Source organism: Gallus gallus, chromosome 10 (genome assembly GCF_016699485.2).
Source record: "Gallus gallus isolate bGalGal1 chromosome 10, bGalGal1.mat.broiler.GRCg7b, whole genome shotgun sequence".
In the NCBI taxonomy this organism is placed as follows: Eukaryota; Metazoa; Chordata; class Aves; order Galliformes; family Phasianidae; genus Gallus; species Gallus gallus.
In genome coordinates this window covers 17,472,294-17,494,558 of record NC_052541.1, presented here as the reverse complement: position 1 = coordinate 17,494,558, position 22,265 = coordinate 17,472,294, and the positions used below count along the sequence as shown (strand labels likewise).

General features: G+C 44.4%; 2 protein-coding genes and 1 non-coding gene across 8 annotated transcripts in view; 1 reads left to right on the top strand and 2 right to left on the bottom strand.

Moving 5' to 3' along the window:
• The window catches only part of LRRK1 (leucine rich repeat kinase 1), a 68,184-nt gene extending 65,903 nt beyond the window's left edge, over nt 1-2,281 (bottom strand). The window contains exon 1 of one of the 5 annotated variants that reach the window (XM_040706366.2): nt 1,797-2,281. The gene's annotated coding sequence lies outside the window, so the exon portion shown is untranslated. Of the gene's footprint in view, nt 1-232; nt 618-1,531 lie in introns of those variants that run through there. The other 4 variants (XM_040706368.2, XM_040706367.2, XM_040706370.2 and 1 more) reach the window with 4 other exon arrangements.
• On the top strand, nt 1,261-2,701 carry LOC107054249. The gene is made up of 2 exons (XR_001468318.4): nt 1,261-1,516; nt 2,201-2,701. It is a non-coding gene; the product is annotated as an uncharacterized LOC107054249 (transcript).
• A 1,308-nt stretch (nt 2,702-4,009) lies between these two features.
• Nucleotides 4,010-22,265, bottom strand: part of ALDH1A3 (aldehyde dehydrogenase 1 family member A3) — a 34,957-nt gene continuing 16,701 nt past the window's right edge. The window contains exons 7-14 of one of the 2 annotated variants that reach the window (XM_046898888.1): nt 20,473-20,586; nt 16,665-16,767; nt 15,446-15,630; nt 15,333-15,344; nt 10,802-10,966; nt 8,602-8,759; nt 7,290-7,364; nt 4,010-6,711 (exon numbers count right to left, since the gene is read on the bottom strand). In XM_046898888.1, coding sequence (XP_046754844.1) covers nt 6,639-6,711; nt 7,290-7,364; nt 8,602-8,759; nt 10,802-10,966; nt 15,333-15,344; nt 15,446-15,630; nt 16,665-16,767; nt 20,473-20,586 — 885 coding nt within the window. In that variant the 3' untranslated portion in view covers nt 4,010-6,638. The remainder of the gene's footprint in view (nt 6,712-7,289; nt 7,365-8,601; nt 8,760-10,801; nt 10,967-15,332; nt 15,345-15,445; nt 15,631-16,664; nt 16,768-20,472; nt 20,587-22,265) is intronic. The other variant, NM_204669.3, reaches the window with a different exon arrangement.

Sequence of the window (22,265 nt, the reverse complement as noted above, 5' to 3'; positions counted from 1 at the left end):
CATCCACAACAACGGCAGCTCTGGTGCGAGAAGCTGGAAAACACTCAGAATCCCCTACGGAAAGAAGAGGGCTCAGAGAGACACAGCAGCTTCTCTGCCCACTCCTTTTAGAGAAGTCCAGTGCTCTCAAAACAGCTTCTTCAAACGCATCCTGCAGGCAGACTGAGCTTAGGAGCTCTCATGCTGGCTGCACGCAGCTCAGGTGCCTCCCAGGGCATTTCTACCTTCTCACCTCTTCCAACCTGCACACCTGTAACGTTCTCTCCCTTTCCATGCCTCTTCCACAGAGATGAAAGACAAGGGCTGACTTTGCAGCGTGTGCCCAGCAGACAGCAGCGCTCCTTCATTTTCTGCTTTCAGTTTCGGTCTGCAAACGCTTCTCAGATTCAACGCGATGACCTTTTTCACCTTTGATCCCTATTAGATTTTCTCACGTCTGCTGTGCGGCGCTGAGGTTCGGACCAGAAGCTCTCACTGAACAAAACACACCACGCACCTCCTGGTTTGGCAAGCAGGACCCAGGTGTGCGGATGGCTTCCCGAGCTGGGGATGGGGTCACCGATCCACCACTACCACCACCACCACCACCCAAAAGCTGCCCACTCCTTCCTCACTGCATGCACAGCGCTTTAACCACAAACCAAGTGTTAAAAAAAAAAAAATCACTGAAGGCTTCATCAGCTGTTTCCAGGCAAGCGTTTGAGTTTTAGGTGCACTTACAGCAAAACTCAGCTTCTGATGACCCCTACTTCGTGGTGCCTGGCAGCGGGACGCACAGCTCAGAGCTGGGCAATAGGCAGAGCCGAAGGCTGAGGTTTGGTGCTTGGGAGCTTCTCAAAGATGGGGAAAAATGATGTGGGTGATCACAAGAAAAGGGAGGGGGCTGCATGCGGGCTCCTTCACACCCATCCCACAGCTGAACAATTTAGCAGCCCTAACTCCAAATGGACACAGGTGTGCACACAGCCCGGCATCACGGCCTCCGTGCATCAGAGTGCAACTCGGGCACCTGTAAGGGGCTGAGTCTGGAAACTTCCACACGGAGGGGATGCATATATCTTCTTCACACACAGCAAAAGATAAAGCAATAGCACGATTTCGATCATCAGTTCCCTTTAGTGCAGCTATGGCAGCAAGGGTTGGGCTGTCAGTGCACCGCTCTATTTCCGTATTTCAGGGCCTCGGTGTCTACCAAAAACACCCCCACGGCGCTTTTACCTTAAGCAAAATGCGCCCAGCCGTAACACGTGCAAATACCACGTCTTGGTTTGATGCAGGGAGAGAGAACTCCCACTAAAACGGTGCTGTGTGGGTCCTCCGAACTGTGCAGGACGCCGCACGGGACAAAGAGCACGAGAACACAGCCGGGGGAGGGCTGCAACCCCACCACATGTATTCCCAACGCCTCTCCTGAGACTCCGTCACCGCGTTTCGCTATGGTGCAGCCCCACAGGGAACAACCAGGCAAAAAAGCACGGCAGATCGCACGACGGAGGGCGAGAAGCGAAGGCGCTCGGTGCGTACAACTCACCAGGAAGCGGGACCATCCATCCCGGCCCGCAACGCGACCCCACGCTGCCCCCAACTCCTGAGGAGGCTGAAGCAGCGCGAGGTGGCAGCGCGGGGCCGCCCCTCACAGCTCCCGCTCCGCCGCCGCCCCCGCTCGCTCCGCAACTTCGCTCCCAACTTTGTTTCCGAAGCTCGTTCCCCGCTTCTCTCCGCGTAGAAAGTGCCCCCCCGACCACCCCTCCACCCGCCCTGCAGCCGGGGGGTTGCGCTGTGGCACGGAGCCGTACCTCCCGCGTCCCGGGTTTGGCGGCTCTCCGCTGCCACCGCCTCCTCCGGCGCCGGCCGCCCGCCCGCCTCGCTGTGCGGCGCGGGAGGCGGAGGGAGGAAGAAAAGAAAAGGAGCGGGGCAGCCGCGCGGCGCCTCCTCCGCCACCGGCCCCGGCTGGGCCCGCCCGGGAGCCGCGGTCAGGGCGCGGTCGGGGCCGCGTCTCGCCCGGAACCCCGTTGGCTGCTCGGGGCGGCCCGGCTGGGAGCGACGTACAGCGCCCTTCCCCGCCGTGGGGCACAGCGGGGACCGCGGGGCTGCCCCTCTGCCGGCCTCGTTCCCCACATCCATCATTCGGTGTCCGCCCTCTCCCAGGGCTCGCCCTACTCGTGCTTACACCGCTTTAGTTTTGGGCGTTCTTTTCCAGGAAACTCTGGACACCGAAGGCGGAGGGGCCGCACCGCCATCTCTCAGCCGCGCGGGTGCTTTGCCGCTCGGATCTGTGCCCGAGGCCCGGCCCAACCCGAGATCTGTTTTCTGAAGGCTGCTCCTTCCCCGGATCTGCTCCTCTCCGGAAAAACACAGCAGCATCGCCCCCTGCCTCCCGCCGGGGCGCCGCGCCGCAGCCAACGCGGGCGGTGCGCGCATCCCTGCCCACCGCGCCGCCTTTCACTGCTGTATCTTCCCCACCCAACGGACCTTCTGAAGGGGACGCATTTCGGCGTGCCTTTTGTTATTCATAACGCTCCCTTGAACGACACGCACAGGTCCTTCCCTGGACCAAATCATGAGACGGGGTTCTTGAGGATGGAAAAAGCCACATCCGTGGCTGCTGCTGCCTGAAGTTTGTTCTGCAGTGCTTTTCTCGCTGTGATTACGGAGACACAGCGAAGCTGGATCTTCACAGGTGCTTTAAAGTGTGTTCAGATGCCAATTAATCTGCGTCTGGCTGCAGCCACCTGTTGGACACCCTCTGCACCTCCTGTTGTATCTGCTGTCTTTTGTGCCTCACGGTCTGGTTCTTATACAGACCTTTCTCTTTTTTGGCACCGTTGTTTGGAAAAAGAATAAAATCTAAAATCACATTTCCCCTTTTGTTTTGATAGATAACTTCCCCTAGCATGAATTTCTTCACTCCATTTTCTTTTTCCTTTTCCAAATCTCAGCCCACTCTTCCTGACTTTACTCATAACTCCACTGCTTACATCACTCACAGCAACCCCTCTGTATCTCCATGCTTCTCCTTCTCATGGTTGGCTGCAGAGCTCCTGAGCGATGCTATTACCGAGTGAAAAAGCAATGGGATTTGGCTCAGTGTGTGTAGGGAGATGATAGGTGTTTGTATCTGTTCCCACCTGGTCGGGTGGTTGGTGACTGCCAGGGGGTTGAAACTACATGATCTTTGAGGTCCTTTTCAACCCACGACATTCTATGAGTCTATGATCAGATGTTAAGAGCGTTAAAAATGATGGTATGTTCTTGCTCTGTCTCCTCTGTAGGTAAGGGAGGTAGGACAGGAACGTCTCATCATGGGGCAGTCATACAACAGTAGCTGCATCTCAGAGGGTTTCAGGAAGCCCCGTCTGGCAGCATGGTCTGCAGTGCATTCACATTCTCCATCTGGAGGCCCATCTCAGAAGGCATAAAGGATCCATCCCGCTTTGCACTGGAAGGAGCTGTGCTTGCCCTTGCCAGCTGCAGTTCTCCTCCCCTCTCCGCTTACTGCAAGTGGCACAGCTTTCAGGAGTGACTGCTCAGAGGGTAAGCTAACAGCCACTCAGCCCAGCTCTTATTTGTACAGCTGACCACACTTCAGCACTTGATTTCCCTTGCCTTTTTTAGAGCACACAATTCTTCACCAATTGCAGAAGTGAATCCAAGTTGTGAATCCTTCACAGTCCCCCAGTGCAATACAGAACCTTCATGTACACACATGCAGACGCTCCACGTTCAGTCCTGCTGCATGGAAAGGGCACCTGGAAATCACATTGCATCTGGTGAGCCCGGTGCACATTTCTGTATGGGGGATACTGCTGGGTCACTGAATCAAGGGAAACACACCAGGCTGTTCTAGGAAGAACCCCCTGCAACCTACAGCACAGTGCCATTCTGTTCCACAGGCGAAGCCTTAACCCCTTCCAGTGTACAGTCAATAGAAGTTTCCCACTCCCCCTTCTTACTTTGAGCCATATCCATATGCAGCATGCAGAAACTCACATCAGTGATCTATTTCACATCTATTTCACAAAGTTAAACATTTATTAGGGACAAGAACTGTTACAAAAAAAAGATACCCATAGTCTAAATATATACAAGAAGTTTAAACATAGCATTTTCATGTACCCTTGGCTATAAAAATACATTAGATTAACTGTATCCTAATTTATAAATATAGTTTTGTTGTGGTTTTTTTCTTTTTTTTTTTCTTTTTTTATAAAGTAGTATTTCATGAAAGCCTTACTGTGCAATGAAAGAATATATACCCTCTAAGGGGTTGTTTTAAAGTTAGTGTCTAGTGTTATATAATTTAGAAAATTCAGTGTGTAGAGTCAAACCCTGATTTATACAATAAGAGATACACTGACTTTTAAAAGACTTGATATGGGAAAAAAAAAGTTGAAATATATATTATACATATAAAGCCAGAATATTAGGATTGTAAGAACTTCAAATGATTTCAGTATCGACCACCGTTAATCAGAAGTGAATACAGAGATACATCAGGATAACCAGCCTTTTACTGTTTGCCTTACCTCCATCCTGCCTGGCTGCAGCCCCAGCAAACCATCTGGTAGGCAAAAGTAAAACGTTTGTCTGAGAAGACATTTGAGCTTTACGTGTATTACAAAAATAGAAGCTTATGTACAATGTTCCCATTTGGCCTTTCGTGGGGTAAGGGAGGACATTTCCTTTGTTGGGTGGGGAGATGTGCCCGTCTCACACCACCATGGGAGGACAGGCACGTAGATGTACACAGCTGTTGGAGGTATGTTGTTTAAGTAAATAAGCAGTGTTGAAGTGCAAACTAATACAGAAGTTTAGGCTCATGCAAACTTTTCCCTTAGCTTACCATCGCCCACCTTCCTTCCTCCTTCTGAAAAACATCCACTCATGCAATTGAACTCGTTACTGACAGCTACCTCTCTGATCACAGAAGTTACTGGTTAAGATCTTGCTTGTATCACAGAACAGAAGTTAGACCTTCATTTCTGCTTCAAGCCCTGACGTCCAGAAAACTCCAAACAACAGTCTTCACCAGTGCTCCATGGAGAACTGTCGACGTTCCATAAGGAACCTGCATCACTTTGCTTGCAGAGGATGAGCCTAGCAAGATCAGATGAACTTCCTAACCAGCTGACACCACTAAATCCTGCTTACTTGCAGCTCCTGTAGGCATGGAGCTTCTTATACATTTGCAAGTGGTTCTCCAGTACAGAATCAGGAAAGTAATGAAGCCAGGAACTGAGGACAGCAGGTGGCTTTTCATTAATCTTGTAGTAAGCAACATCTGGGCATGTAAAGAAATGACTGCAGGAGATTCTAAGGCATGAACTTGGTGTGACAGCCACTCCATGGATGCTGTTCATGGAAGTGCATGCTTACACAACTGTAAGCGACAGACAATTCATGGCAGTTTATTCCTCAGTGAAGGAACAGCTACAAGATGACAACGCGTTGCAAAGTGCTGACACATTTAAGTCCAGCCATAGCTTATTCCAGGCTAACTCATTTGTACACCTACATGCTTAACATTCAATATGGGCTTAGGAGCACCTGCCTTTTTATACTGTACTTCCAGAAATCCATTTTCAGCTACATTCACAAGGGATAAAGAAGCAGTGAGAAGAACTTGTACGTTTTTCTCTCACAATGATAGCTCTGGCTCAAAAAAAAATGAAGAGATGTTCACACAGTTACAGTGAAAGAGAGAGGACAGCCTCTTGCAGCTCTCCTGCTCCCTCTCCCAGATCAGGAGTGGCATGGGGTGTTTTCCATGGGGTATCTACCATGCTACATGTTTAGAATTCAACTTTGTATCATTACGGTAAGTACAGTGCAAAATCCTCTTGCAAAAAGTGCTACAGTGAAGGCATGAGATACAATTGTGACTCAGTCGGAGCCAGGAGAGCTAGCAAGTCTGTAACTTGCATTTACAGCATGTATAATGTGTGCACACCAAAACAACAGGTTTAAAGGGCACTTTAAAGTCTAGCTCTGACAGGTGACATGCTGGCCCCAAAGGAGTCCTCTAAGAAACTCCCAGTTTCATTTAGGGCTAGAATATCACCAGCATGGAAGATGCATGTATAATTAGAGAGACCAAGGTAGCTCTTTCAAACAACATTTCTTTACAGGTCCTTCCATGAAAGCTTGCACTCCCATCTAAAACTCCAGCTGCAGTCTTCACACAAACTCCATCAATGTCAGTTGTATTAGCCCTACCACACAAGTCCATTTATACCAAGTGAAACCCAAGTGCATCTGAAGAAGTTTAACAGCCAACTAATTGCTAATGGTACCAGAAGTCTCTTTAACATGCCATTGATGTTCAGGTCCAGCTGGGGTACAGTTTGAAAGCAGATGTCCTGCTAACACTGTGACTGATGAGTATTTCAGACACAGGAAGCAGATGACTGTTAAGCCAGAGACTTGTACAGCACAAGTGTGTGCTATGCTGCCAGTAGGGTCAGTTAAATCAGTTTTCAGAGAGCCAGTTGACAAAATGGAATCCAGTAGATTCAGCGATTCTAGAGGAATAAAGTTAGGCATTTCCATTTTCTTTCCTACCCCTCCCCTCCCACTTGCTCTGAACACGTCCCCAGTGTGTCACATTCAGAATGTCAGCATTTTTAGGCCTCCTGTTTTCATGGACTCTTCTGGGACAGTTTAATGGTGACTGTTTTGACTTCAGTATATTCTGCCAAAGCATATTCACCACTGGAAAAGAAGAGAGAAAGGGACAAATAATTGTAGCACATTAATGTGCACTTCCTTAAGAGGTTCCTGCACAAGTGCATTATAGACACAGATCAACAGCTGTTGTAGATACTGCTGTAGGCCACTAAAATCAGATGTGAACTTGCACAAGTATCATTTTGGCTCAGTGTGTCTAATAATCATGACATACATTCACGTACATACAACTACACTGTCACAGAAGAAGCTTTGAATGCTTCTGGCCAACTCATAAGATGACATCTTATGACTCTCAGACTAGTGAAAACTGAATGCTATTCTGATAAGTCATAGAAGAAATAACCACAGCAGTAAGCAAAAAGGCTTGCAAGTGGAATTGACTGTCATTAAGATTTCACAGAGCAGGTGAAGGTAATACTGAAGGCATTGCTCATGCCCCCACAGCTGTGCTTTCTATCCATGCTGTACTGGCCTAACACCAACCTGCACAGCACGCTGTAAGTATAAGTTTAGAAGAAAATTCAACAATATTATCACCGAGTCACAATCATTACTGCATTTACAATTCACAAGTAAACAAAATACTGAGTAAAACTTACAGTTCTCTGCCATTTCCTGACATTTTAAAGCCACCAAAAGGAGCCTGCGCATACAGAGCATTGTAACAGTTGATCCTACAATGAAAACATCAATTGTAAAAAGACAACACCGAGGATAAGCAAGGTGATGGCAACAGCAATGTTATAAAAAAGACTGAGGTCTGTCAGTTTTCTCATTATACAGTTCATGTACTTGAGAAATCAGATTTTTGCAATAAAATCTTATTTTGCTACAGAAACAGAAGACATTTGAGTGGTGTTCTGAGTCTGCCTCATGTCTCAACTTCCTAATATCTAATGGCTCAGACATTCACGCTTGAGCTGGATTTTATGCTTGTTTAGAGTTGTGCTTAAAGGTAACTGAAAGCCCAGCCTAGCTCCTAATTTAATTCCAACTTGGTGTTAGAACTAGATGATCCTTAAGGTTCCTTCCTACCTAAGCCATTCTTTGACTCTAAAATAAACACATTTACTGCAAAAGCTGTCTAAATGCTCATCACCTACTTCCAGGTAGAGAGAGAAAAAGTTAGCTTGCATGAGACATTTGCGTTGTAGTAAAACAGAAGTTCTTCTACCCAGCTCTAATAGACACTGAATAGAAAGAGCTAACACAGATACTTCCTCAGCAACTCAATGAGATGAAATGACTGAAGAGAGCCAGGTATGGCTTGGTGCTGTAGGATTGCACCTTCATATATGTACAGCATATGTATCCTTCAAAGCTCTACATCTCATTTTTAATGTATTTTTTCCAAGAGGTAGATTCTTCTGGCACAAGTTCCTGAAATCATTCCTCTGCATACATAAAATTAGGCACCAGATCACATTCCTGTCTTTACTGAGGAAAAAAGAATTAAAAAAAAAATAGTATTCCATCTTTAAAATGGTTTCAATATAAGAAATTTTGTAAGCAAAAATATCTACTTATCTTTCTGACAGTGGTATGATGCCATCTACTGCTCATACTGATTTGTGCAAGACCCCTCCTGATGCTGTCTTAAGATCATGAGCTGCTTTTTTTCTACATACATGGGTTTTGTTTTGGAAGACATCGTGTCTGGTGGAACTTCATTTCCTGAGTTATCCAGAAGTGAAAAACTACAGTGACTGAATTAACAAACATACTAGACCAGACCATCTGGTCCTCACCACTTTAGTCTGATAAATGGACACTGCTTTCGAGCAAAATATCAAGAATTAAAGAGACTCATGAATGTGACCTCCAGCACTTGCACAGGTTTCCAAATTATACAGCCCTCCTCATTCCCAGCAAACAAAACACCAGGTTAAACTCATATTCCATCCTGCTTACCAGACAGTTCCCGACTGCAAAGCAGAAGCTAATGTTAATGCTCTGTCCAGATTCTTCGTGAACACTGCAGCTGTGAGTCCATACTCGGTATTGTTGGCTCTTCTTATGACCTCTTCTATACTCTTGAACTTCATAATAGGCTGAACTGGCCCAAAAATCTGCACATCAATTAAACGTTAGTATAAGAAAGCCTTTTCTACTCATGGTAATTCCGTAGCAATCAGAAGCTCTGTTTGGATAATATAATTAAAACATTATATCCATTTCATAGCCTTCAAGAATTCACTAGAAGACTCTCTTAAAAACTACTAATTAAACTGAATTCAAAGAAAATACAGTGATGTGCTGTGGTAGTTAATAAATGCTAAAAGCCACAACTAACAGATGGGCTACAAAAGTCAAAATAAGCAGAGTTAGATCTGGACAAGTTTCAAAAAGTCATTCAAAAAGTCACTCATTCAAAAAGCAATGAATGTATTCCAAACGTTGCAAGTTTTCTTTAACTTCCCTTTTGCCAGTGTATGCAGTTAATTTGCACACAGTGCATTTCTGAAGGATGTGTTTGACCAGAAACTTGGCATCATAAGTTGTCAGTATAAAAGCTGTCAGCACACACTATACTTTCCATTTCTGGGATGTGGTCCCCCATCAAGCATAGTCCTAAAGGAAGGGCACCATTCTGGCTGTCATAGCCTTGCAGTCCTCCACCAAAGGTGAGAAGAAGTCTCACTTGTGTCAGCCTGAGGGCCAGTCCAGGCCTTTAGGCACATACAAGTGTTCCTAGGTCTTTTTTTTTCCTTTTGGAAGATCCAGGTGTTGAACTGGAGCCTTGCTCCTAGGTAAAAAACATGTATTTGCAACTAAACCACATATGAATGAAACTGGATAAGCCTCATGAATCACAGCTTGGGATCTGGAGTCAGTTCATTACAAAAAACGCCTGTCATGAGATTTTCAGCTTTTCTTTCCCTCTATTTTTAGAATGTAACTCGTGCCCAGACTGACTGATATCTTCCCCAGGTTCCTTGGAGGGCCAGTTGGACTCTAGCATCAACTTATTTTCCACTGGGGAACATGATGAAAAGTAAATTACGTACATTTCAAAGGAATATCACAGGATCTAATTATGTGCAGCATGTTCAATTTTTTTCTGTATATGAATAATCGAAGTCAGACTGCTAGATCTGCATTTTGCTGGCTTCAACCATATTTTCAAATTGGAAAAAAAATAGTCAGTCCCAGGGGATTTCACCATGGGAAGTGAATCTGAGATTATTGCAGATGCTAAAACTAATTGAAAAATGGTTTTCAGTGGCATTGTAGCAGGGTCCTTCCTTCCCTCCTCACCAGCTGCACATCCTGGAGTTCTTGTTCCACTTTCCTATGATAAAGCAGCCCCTTTTTACAAAGCAATGGAGCAAGAGCATCCGTTGTACTCTCCTCTGTCACTTGGGACCAGCCTGTAACAGTGATGAGCAATTTCAAGTCCATTCAGCAGGAGGTGCAGAAGAGCACACAGCACAGTCTGTACTGAGTAGCAACGTCAGTCTTCAGGAAACTTTTCCAACTATGGGGCAAAGACAGTGCAGAATTGCACCAGACTTACACCATCTCAGTTATTTTTACCTGAGCTTTAAAGTCATGGATTCTGTCAGAAACCACTAACACCACTATTCATAGTAGCTCTATCTAGGTGAGGCATTTGCTTATATTCTGTGTTACATCAAGTGGTCAGGAAATGAGATCTGAAAGCTTTAGGGCAGTGTTACCCACCACGGACTTGCTATTGCACAGTGAGTACACCCACAAGGCTATTGTTTTCCTTTGGGGAAAGGCAATAAAATGAGGAAAAGCAGCAATGCATTAGAAATGGCTGGCAAGCAGACACCCCATTAATTGTGCAAAAAGGCAAAACGCTGCTAAAATATTTTGACAGTGTTTTTGCCCGTGCTGCTCTTTTCCTCCTCTCACATCCCCACCCTCAGCCCTGTAACTACCCCAGACTGAAGCTCACCTTGCAGATACTCCATTAGCGGAATACAGATTTTACTGTTTTTAGGATGCTGTGTTAGGTAATGTGTGAGATTTCTATTCTCCTTTCAGGTTTTCACTTCAAACTGTGTCTGCACATCTTTTTTACAGCCATCTTCCCATTCACAGAAGAAAATGAATCTAAAGGTTCAAATGACTTGTACTGTACCTCTTCTTTGGCGATGCGCATGTTGTCGGTGACCTCTGAAAACACAGTGGGTTTTATAAACAGGCCTCTGTCTTCAATGGCAAGACCACCACACTCCAGCTTAGCACCTTCTTTCTTCCCACTTTCTATCAGCTCCAGGATCTTATCAAACTGTTTCTGGTCAATCTGTCAGACACAAAAAGAAAGCAGGCAGTAGTGACTTCATTATTACTGTGCCAGTTCTTTATTATCCACTGCATGAAAAGCCACAAAGATCCCTACTACTGGGGTGACCTCAGTGCAATGCAGTGGCACTGCATTCTGTTTTTAAAAATAGAATCATCTTTCAAGAATCTCAAAGACCAGTAGCACCACAGCATCTTCTGGTTCTCTGAACTGGCAGGAGACATCACTTCATAAGCACGAAGGTCACATGCTGGGAAGGTGTGCATGAGCACACAGCACTTCTGACCAGTACATGCTCAGCATGCAACACTGTGCTGGAGGTATAGAATCATAGAATAGTATAGTCAGGTTTCAAACAAATGGATGTGGCTATACAAAGATGCATAATTAAGCAACACTACGCCTTATTACAGCAGGCTGCAGATGGTAAAACACTTACAAAGATGTTAGAAAACCAGAAAACTAACACAAAAACCAACAAATCCATGGCAGTTAATTAAATACAAGACTCTGCCACTGGCTCATGGTCGCCTGGCAGCCTGGGAGGTTATTTTGAATGCCAGTTATCACCAAATGCTTGTACTGGTTCAGTGCTCCTCCCCAGACATCTGTTTTAATTTTGGCAGGGCCAGTTGCCAGTCGGGACTGTTTACACGGAGCATTTCACATTTGACTCCTCCAGATTACAGACTGTATCTCATCCCTTGTTAATCCTGGCCACACGCAATCCAAGTTTTCATGCTTTTGGACAAATATCAAAGCTTCAGGAGAGTGTCTTTGGGGCACTTCTGGTACAGTGAAAACAGAAAACAGTACATCTCCTGTCACACAGATGTGCGTATCACATGCACTGTGGACTGCTTGTACTGAGTGCCCGTGTTCCCTCATGCATTAAGGTGCTACCCAAGAAAACACCTGATGCATGCCACTGCATGAGGAAATTTGTGCCCTTGTGTAGGACACAGGGTGTCACAGTCAGTTTGGCAGGTGTCAAGTATATTGTCTAGTTGTCTCGTTGCTTAGTTGCCAAATGTAAATAATCTGAAAATATCTTCAACTGCTTTCCATCCTGGCATGTCTGTGATCCAGACCAATCCAGTTCATCCACTTCACATCACAGAAAACAAAACAAGGATATTTACACAGCTGTAACTTGTTGCAAGGCAAACTATAGTTAGATTAAAAGACACTGGGGAAAGAAAACATTTGTAAAAATGACATGCAAGGGTGGAACTGTTTGTCATTGTAACTAGAGCTTGCAAAGCTTGTTTAAATTCTGTCCCATACTCTACTATTATTTATGGTTTCAGGATTGCCTTCTATTAAAAACACATGATCTGATAGAGCAAATTCTATTTTTTGCCCAACTCATTCAAAAGAAAAGGCTTTTAAAGATCACCATAATGCTGAGAACCCCCAAATCAAGTTTTGTTTCATTCAAGCCAAAACCGTGAGAAGCATTCTCCTTTCCCAAAGCCAGTATTTGTAATCCTACAGAATAGCCCCATAACTGCGTTCAATAGACTGATTGACCCATGCCCTTTCCACTTGCATGTTCTACTTTCATGCTTTAATTCTAATATACACAAATGTCTATGGTCTAAAAAAAGAATTCACTGCTTCAAAATTCACGTAATAGGGACTGGGCTGAATAATTTCTGGCTAGCAAGTGCCACACAGCAGTTTGGATGCTTATTTTCTTCCTGTAGACCATGCTTCACAGACCTCAGCAGTTGAGGTTTTACAGCAGCAAAGCTAGCCTAGCCTCGTTCTGATTTAATCCCTGCTCTAGTCCACTAGGACCTTAGTCTTATATAATGCACTCTGCTGTTCACAGTTTCGTAAACGCCCTGGTTAACTAACTTGTCATCTGTGCAGATTTACTCTATTATTTCCTATGACACAGTTCACAGGAATCCAGAGTTAAAAAGTGCCCTTGGTCTGTTATTTGAGGTTGGCACTTTACTCATACAGTCCTGATCACCCTTCAGGTTTCTTGTGGTGTCCTTTGAATCCCAGCCAGCCCACACAGTCAGACACACATGAGTTTTGGAGAAGTCGCATCAGAAGCATGCCTCATTTCTATTTAAGTTTAATACTGTTTAAATTTGATCAGATAAATGCAGTTTATAACAGCATAATCCAATACTGCAGCTGACACAGTATTTTCCGCTCACCCATGCCACCAGCATCCATGCCAGTGCACAGTAATCCACATCAGGGAATTGATCTGAGTAAAGTGCCTCTTCCCCACTTCCAAAAAGGCTGGTTCAGACCTGACTCAGTCAGTTCCTCAAGCTAGCTTATATGCACAGTACAATATGGGAAGGAGCAGCTGCAAACAGCACCAATTCTCCAGGACTAGCTTGCATCAACTTTATGTTCTGGGATACTATTGCCTATCACCCTGACTGCCCTGCTCCAGGCTGTCCCAGTAGCTCCTTAGAAGCATGCTCAGGCACAGAGTGGCTTGCTTTCACAGAACACCAATTGAACACTGAGACTGCAGAGGATCTCCTATTTCACACAATCTGAACTCTGCATCAAAATTCCTGGTCCTGTTGTCTGGACAAAAGCACCTGGAGCTGGTGAAGGACCAAAAGGACCACAGGCTACCAAAACCACAGCCTAAGGTCAGGCTCCAACTCCTCCACCTAGTTAGCATCTAAGCAAGTGATCATCCCAGAAAGATGTCTATACAGCAGTCTCTGCACAGTTTTGGTAACATTGCATAAGTTGACCCATAGAAGGAGAGTAAAACAACGACCTGGACCTGAGGTAGCTGAGCCCTAGGGTAGGGAGATGAGAAAGATGAAGAAAGATGTTTTCTTCTCCTGGTGACTCTTCCCTTCTCCATCAGTTTAAAATAATCCCCATCCTCCCAGCACAGCAGGTTACTGCATGTACAGAGAAGTCTGGAAACTTTACAGTTCAACAGTAGCTTGTGGGCAGGTGCGAATCTCTGCTGCTTTCAGAAACATTTTAAGCCCTTGTGACACTGTATTATTTTTAATTTCTGCTTGAATTTCTGTGCATTGCATCATAAAGGGGAGAGCAACCATAAACTGCATAGGAAGTGGTTGTTCCTTTGCACCAGAGCCACATGAAAGCTTTGAGTTTAACAGTTTCCTTCCACTTTCTCAACACTTTCCCGTCTCGGTCTTGAGAACTGCACACAGAGAATTTCAAGTGTGTGCAGATGGGGTGATATCTCTGTTAGCTACAAGGGTAACAGGTAAGCTAGAAGGAGAAGAGGGTATATGGACCATATTTACAACTGGGCCAGAATCTCTGTACTTACTGCTACCCTTAATTATAGCCCTGTACATAGCAGTGACAGCAGAGTTGTGCTCTGCCAGCCTGGCAAGCACCAAGGGCATAGATGAACTGAAATAAGCAGCCGGTAACTGCTACCAAAAGCTGGTTAAGTCTTAGGATGATATTATATAAATCTAACAAGTCTAAAAAGATGAGAGCTCTTACAGGAAGTTGTGAGCATGCTGAAACTGTTTGAGGATCAGCTCATCTCTCCTGAAGCAAGTTCCAATACGGGATTATTTTCCCAAGGGTGCTGAGCAATTTGAAATCTCTTTCTAGTCTAGCTACAGGGAAAGATGCAGTCCCAGCATGGCCTGGAGATGTACATCATTTTATTCCCCTTTCAAAAGAGCACACATTTAAGTTCTCCCATGCACAGATCATGTGTGAATGGGCACAGAGATCCAGGCAAGGGGAGGCAGATGTCCCCACAGTCATCCCTTCTCTGAAGGATCCCATATAGCAAAGAAGAAAAATCTGTGTCATACTACAAGCAGGAGGCCTGGGCTATAGCTTTCTGGGATTCTCCCTTTATTTTTGGAAGCAAACAGTGGCCCTGCAGAAGATCTGACTCAAGGATCATCCTCCTGCAGAGCTCTTGACTTCAGCTTGGATTGCCTTGGAAGGAAGAAGTAAGATGAAGGTTCTGGCAGCACTGACAAAACTGTTTGCAACATCAGCTTGGCATGGTTCTTTCTGCTAATTCAGCTGAAACTTGTCCAAAGGATCAGAAGCAAGGCAGAGGAGGAGATGGAAAGTGGGGACTCAGGAGTCTCTGGGTTTTAACTACTTGTCATCACCAGCATAGCCAAACACAGCCAAGTAGCTGAAATGGTTGTTTCTGCAGCTGCACCCATCTGTGCATCGCTGTTCCTCACTGCAACATGCTTTGTATTACTGTACCAGGGAGGCAACCCCTTCCATAATGCTGGATAAGAAGCGAATTAAATACATTTGTGTTTAAAAAATTACAACATAACATTTCAGCAGTTTTGATTGATTGATATTTAAAACAGAGAGAAAAATAAAGCCATAATACATTACTCACCCTTACAGGCTTCTGCTGGGACCATATTTCACGTGGATAATATTTACAGAAGGAAAATTAAACAAAAAACAACCAAAAAACCAAACAACAACTACTCTCAGGGACACAGTTACCTGGGGCCCTTGCTCAGTTCTGGCATCAAAGGGGTCTCCAACAAGTCTCTTCTTGGCATACTCCACGCTGCGCTTGACAAACTCCGGATATATCTGCTCTTCCACAAACACTCGTGAGGCAGCTGTGCAGCACTGCCCCTGATTTAAGAACACACCTTGATGGGCACATTCCACTGCCAAGTCCACTGCAACATAGTCCAGGAGGGAAAAGCATTACCACACACACAGCTTCAGCCTCTCAGTGTTCTCAGACTTGCTTTTTGTCCAATTTCTCTTTTGAAAGCCTTCTTAAAAAATGCTGATAATGGTCCACACCCACTGAAGGCACTCACAGAGGCTTACACTGCCCTCAAACCAGCTCTCTTATTATTTCCACCCTCCCCTTTCCTATCTTTTGTCTCAGAGTCCAGTTTGCCACAGCCACAAATATCTTCTTCCATAAGGAGTCATTGAGGACAGTAACCAGTTTCTCTCCACTGTGGAAATTCAGATGCAGATTCCTAGATAACATGCAAGTTCTCAAAAACTCATTTCAGCACTGATGTTTAGCAAGCAACATGCCCTTCTGTTGTACCACCAGCTCAGACCAGCTCCTTGCAATACTCAGAGTTAATAGGTGGCACAAGTACCTCTGACATTCAATCTCCACAGTGCTGCACCGAAGACTGGAAAGTATTTCTCCCAAGCCAAACAGAATTTCAAATCATTTTGGTAGTCACAATTTACAGATATCATAGTGTTCCTCACTAATGCAACAGTTACGATGTACCATGTGAAATGAGTTGTACAGGCTTCCAGGATAGAAGTGTAAGCTGGATTAGACCAGGTCCTATGGAATTCACCTGTCATATGAAAGCCTGCAGGGGGCCTGTATTTTAGGAAACTCCTTTCCCCATCACTTTGCTCAGGCTGTACCACAGACCAAAGGGAAGGTACCACAACAGCAGACATGCACAAACAAATTGTCTGCAGCTACAGCCATCCCCGGGGAAGGCAATAAGTTCTCTTCATTTTTCATGGGAACAGTCCCCATGTGGGTGAAGAGCTCAAGCGCAGCACAAGGTCATCCTGCTCTTGAGCAGGGGTTTCCTTCAGCCTTTGGGGTGGAGGTAGTGGCAAACAGCAGCCCTGCTAACTGCCAAAGGACCAAAGGACAGCAGAGGCAAACAGAGCACCACATTGTCTCTTACAGCAAACAAACACAGCAGCCAGTACTTACAGTCTGCATCTGCACACACGATGCAGGGGTTTTTGCCTCCGAGCTCTAATGTCACCCTTTTCAGGTTGCTTTTAGAAGCAGCTTCCTTGATCAGTTTTCCAACCTGCAGCATCGAGACAAAGAAAGAACATGGGCAGTTTCCCTTAAAAGTCTTAAAATGCATGAAGTCTAATGCCAAAAAAGGTCAAAGAGCCTAGTAGGCAGAAATCAGTGCTAGTATTCTTAAACGGTTTGAGTTTCCTACTACTGTGATAAGCTGGGTCAAAACCAGCCCCAGAATGAATGCCTCTTTTAGGCAGATCTGAAATGATGGGCTACATGGGAGACCTACAGGAACTGCATTCTGAGGTTACCTGCTACCCACAGCTGCAGAACAAGGCATCTCCCACTCAATGCAAGTTTCAGCTGAGCTGCTCCACAGCTGAGTCATATCCCTTCCTAGACAATATCTGACAACATCAGCAGCTAAGTTCTGGCTAGCTTTGCCATAGCACTCTCTGCACAGCAGCCTGCTCTCATAATCTGATGGAAGTTATCTGGCCAACTCCCTTGAAGAGAAGGATTTACTCTTGTTCCACATTTTAATCCAAATAACATCAAACCAAGGGTATTTCTCTCCAATTCCCCAGAAAAAAAAAATACATTTCATATTAAATGTTTTCCCCAATTTATTTCTTTGTTACGCTGCTGTTAACACCAAAACAGCAATTTCTCTCCATTTTTTTCTTCCAAAGGGGAACTCCTCACAAAAAGAGCATAAGTCAAGTGTCAGTATAATTTAGTCATCTAATTTTGTTGGAGACAGTATGAATTAAAACACTTCTGGAGTTTCAGTTGTTAAGCATTCTATTTTAGTTGTGACTTTATTTTGCAACTGCTTTTCTTGTATCTTACCTTGGCATATAGCAATCAACTTCATTTCTGCCTAAAAATATTGTTGCCCTGCAGTGCAGCTGTGAGCAAGGAAAGCATGTGATGACATCAAACTGAGTGGTGTAGTTGACACAATAGAAGGAAGGGATGCCATTCTGAGAGACCTGGCTCAAAAACTGCACACATGAAAACTCAATGAGGCTGAACAAGGCCAAGTGTAAGGAGCTGCACTTTAGCCAAGGCAGTCCCAGATATCAGTAGAGACTGGGAGAAGAACTCAGTGAGAGCAGCCTTGCAGAGAAGGACTGGAGGGTCCTGGTGGACAAAAAGCTGGACATGAACCAGTAATGTGAGATTTCAGCTCAGAAAGCCAACAGTATTCTGGGCTATATCAACAGAGGGGTAGCCAGCAGGGAGAGTGAGGGGATTGTCCCTCTCTATTCTCCCTTGTAAGGCCCCATCTGGAGTACTGTGTCCAGGAGGGCCACTAAGATGATCAAAGGGCTGAAGTAGCTCTCATATGAAGAAAGGCTGGGAGCTGGGCTTGTTTAGCTTGGAGAAGAAAAGGCTCAATAAGAGGAGACCTCACTGTGGCCTTCCAGCACTTGAAGGGAGCTTACAGGCAGGAGGGGGACCAACTTTTTACACAGTCTGATAGTGATAGGACAAGGGGGAAATGGATTTAAACTAGAAGAGGGGAGATTTAATAAGATGTTACAAAGAAATTTTTTGCTCTGATGGAAGTGAGGCACTGGAACAGTCTGCACAGAGAGGCTGTGGATGTGCCATCCCTGAAGGCATTTAAGGCCAGGTTGGATAGGATACTGAGCAGCCTAATCTAGTGGTTGGCAACCCTGTCCATGGCAGGAAGGCTGGAACTAAATGACCTTTAATGACCCCTCCAACCTAAACCATTCTGTGTTTCTATGAGGCAGCTAGCTGGCAATTCTAAGCCCGCATTTCTCATGGTTTGCCTTTGTAACTCAAGTGAGAGTCCTGAATATAGCAGTACGGATCAGTTCTAGTCACTCAGCAGCCTAGCCCTAGAGACAGGAGAAATAAAGTCATGTATCATGCTGCAGATGAATATAGCTTTGTGAGAAGTATTACTACAAGCTAGGCTGGCCAAGGAGGAGCAAGTTAAACTGAGGGAAAGGAAGAAACCTAGATGGGAAAACTCTCATGGAGTCTGGTCTGTCATCAGCATTTTCAGGCTGGCGCTGAGCCCAAGCTGGGGCTTAAAAACTAAGTCAAAATGTATTTTGAATTAGTTTTACTTCCTGGCTCAGAAACAGTAGCATTATGCTGCAAATACTGCAGAGGTGCAGCTGAACTCACAGATGGGCGGAGGGGGAAGAAAACACTTCTAAATTACACACACATAAGCAAAGAATCCATCTCCCTTGGTGTTTCCTGCACACCCATGGATTAGAAAGACAAGCACAGCGTCTATAGGAGTTTTTTGCCCATAGGCTCCAGCAGCTGAGGTTTTCCTTCTGTCCCTAATCCACTGGATACTCCTCTTTCATTGAAAACCCAAACAGATCCATGTGGGCTGGAAGAGTCTATAAGCTCTATTGTTTTCACACAGCCAGCATCTAATCTAGGCTGAAAGTTTATGATCCAGAATTTGGAGAGAAGCATGTATCTGGATAAGCCCTGAGATTAGGCCAACTATCAAGAGAGTAAAAGCTCATTGTGAGCTTTTACTTTATTGCATTCACATTTGTTTCCATTATTTCTATACAGAAACAGAAGCTCAACACCTCCTCTCTTTTGGGTTAAGTTAAGCAGTAAGTATGTAGACAAAGCCACTAGATGGTACTGTTGTTAAATGCAATAGCTTTTGAGTGTTCAGTGATTTACCTTTATTGACCAAGAACACCATTCAAAGTAATTAGCAATAATTAAGTAATTTGATTACACTCTGCAATTACGAATACAGGCATCAGAATGGATGAAGTCATCAAGTGATCATAAGAATAATATTATTCAAGGAAATAAAAGTGAAGACACTATGTTTGCCTCAACTGAACCTACAGGCGTTAGCATTTCCATTCTTAGCATGCTGCCCCTTCTTCAGGGTGTGTGTATAAACACTGCAAGAAAAACTTAGAAGAGCAAGTGGAAAAACAGCCATGTTTATAAGCACGCTTTATATTTTTTGAGAATTTGCTGCAACGATTACTAGAGACAAATTCATGTGCATGTCACAGCTACAGCTCAGTTCTATAGACCAGGCCAAGCCATGCATTCCTTTCCCCTACACAGGGGCAGAAGAGGATGGCTGTAGGTGTCTGATACTGCAGAGGCCTCACTGCCACCCCCTCCTAAGCGAGGCTGCTGTAGCTGTTTACAGGAGAAAAACAAATAGAAAGGTGCTTTACTGCACAGGTCTCAAAAGGTGCTCAAATGTTGATTCCATCCACATCACTGGAGGAAGCTGTAGGCACAGGGCCATGTTTTTATTTAAGTGCTAGCTCCTCAGAGGTAACCAAAGCCAAGGAGGAATTGTTCAGGGCTCTGACTGACGTTTTCCAGTTACACACATATGCAGGGCAGGATTAGCAGGGAAACTTGCCCAGAAGCTCCATCAGGTCAATGACATGATGTTAAGTAACTGCCAGCCTCTCCTGTAGACTGTCCTACCTTGTGTCAGAACATCTATTACAGATCTTATAGATATGTGGCAGTTTGGCAAAAACCCAGTTTAGAGAGGTGGGATTATCACAAGTACAGGAACTGGTAGTAAAAAGAGATGGACCTGACCTAGACAAATCCTGAATACTTCTGAGAAATCCTGTCTCACAGAACATGATGGAAAACAGTGTTGGAAATGGCTAATATTTCATTGGTATTATCTATTATGAATTGCTGCCTTAGAAGAAGGTACAAAGATGCACAATAGGTGCTTTATAAGGAATCCATCACCTACCTTTGTTGATCCAGTAAAAGCAATTTTATCAATGCTCTGATGGGTAGAGATGGCTGCTCCAGCTGTGGGGCCATAGCCTGGCACAATGTTCACCACACCTGGAGGGAAGCCCACCTAAAACAGAGGTTAAGTACAGTTTTGTAGTAAGGGATTTTGAGCACTCTAAAGCCTCTCTGCACTCCTGAGAGCTGCAGCTCAGTTCTCAGGACACTTGAATTACATGTACTGTATTCTTATGGACGAGGACCAACCCTAAAAACAATCACAGTAATTTCTATAGCATTTCCCTTGCAAACATTTCTATAGCATTTCCAGGAAGGCTGTGCAAAACTCCTTTATCTATGTAGCCTCACAGAAGATAAGTGAGCAAAACACCTTAGTCTATAATAATGAATAGCACCACTTGAATTTACTAATCTCACTGAAATCAGGTTAAGGGCATAAACATGCATTTCCCTATTAACATAGAAGACACAGATATGCAGAAAAGTCTTTAACATGCTTAGTGAATGATAAAGTACTTCAGAGTGTATGCAGCACTTAAAAACTGCAAGCTGCAGACAAGGAGCCCAAACTACATACATGAGTGTTTTCCAGACTTCCCAGTAACATGGCTGTGTACTATCAGGTGGAATAGATGTGGGTGAAAATAACAGCCATGCCTAGGAAATGCCAAGGCTCAGTAAGAATTCTTGGAAGAGTCCCAGTGTCAAATCAAACAAGAGCAAGTCTTTTGGCCAAACTTGGCTCCATCTGTAAAGCAGTACTTGGGGGCCAAGGGGTAACTGAATTAAAGTTTGTTTTGAACAAAGGTTGACATTTGTGGTTCTTCAGGGGCCAGAGGGATTAAGAAGTCAGTAAAACCTCACTAGACGATGGTGCTAATAAAACAAGAATACGAGAACAGATGGTAACAGACTTATGCCAGTTTCCACCACATTTACAACCTAGATTATCCAAATAATAATTTTGCCAAAAGAGACAAATGGTAAAACTTCAGATGAAATTCTAGCACAAGGAGAAGTGTGGGACTTATTGGTCTGTTCTTTACTTCCTGAAATAATAGTTTCAAGGATTAAGCTCTCTTAAGCTAGCCCTTCCCAGTTAGCCCTTCCCTACCACTGATTGCAAAGGCTGTTTCCCTGCATTTACTAACAGTGGAATGGCAGAATATTAAATGCCTGCTTCATTCCTTTTCCCTTTTCACATAAAATCTCAGTACATGAAGCTGCTCCTTCCTAGTAAAGAAGAAAACTGAAATAATTGTTTATGTACTACCTGACAAAAAATTGCTTTGGTAAGATTTTTTTTTTTTTTGTAAATCAGGACAATCTGATTCTACTATGCATGTAATAATGATAAATGACAGCTCAATAGAGTTTGCATTTTGGCTAATGAGCTTTCAAAAAGAAATATCGAATGTCAAACTGTGCAAGTAATGGTGTTTGGAGTCAGCAGCAAAGCCACAAGGAAGCAAAAAAATTGGTTCAGGTCTCCCCAAGCTAAATTTTTTTCCTCTTTTTCTGCAAAAATGAAAGCCAAAATATTTTGGCTGGCATCATATTATTTCATTCAACCAAACACGTAGCTTTGCTTGTATACTAAGATCACCTGCATCCTTCTAAAGATTAAAAAAGATGAACTTGTTCTTCTAAAAACCTGCAAGGAGTTTAGCTGCTTTTGGGTGGAGAAAGGGGCATCTTCAAATTATTCTGCCCTAATTACTCTTCTGTCTTGAAGCACAACTACAAGAAATGGACAGCTTGGACTTTAGCTTAAAATATTAACCTTAC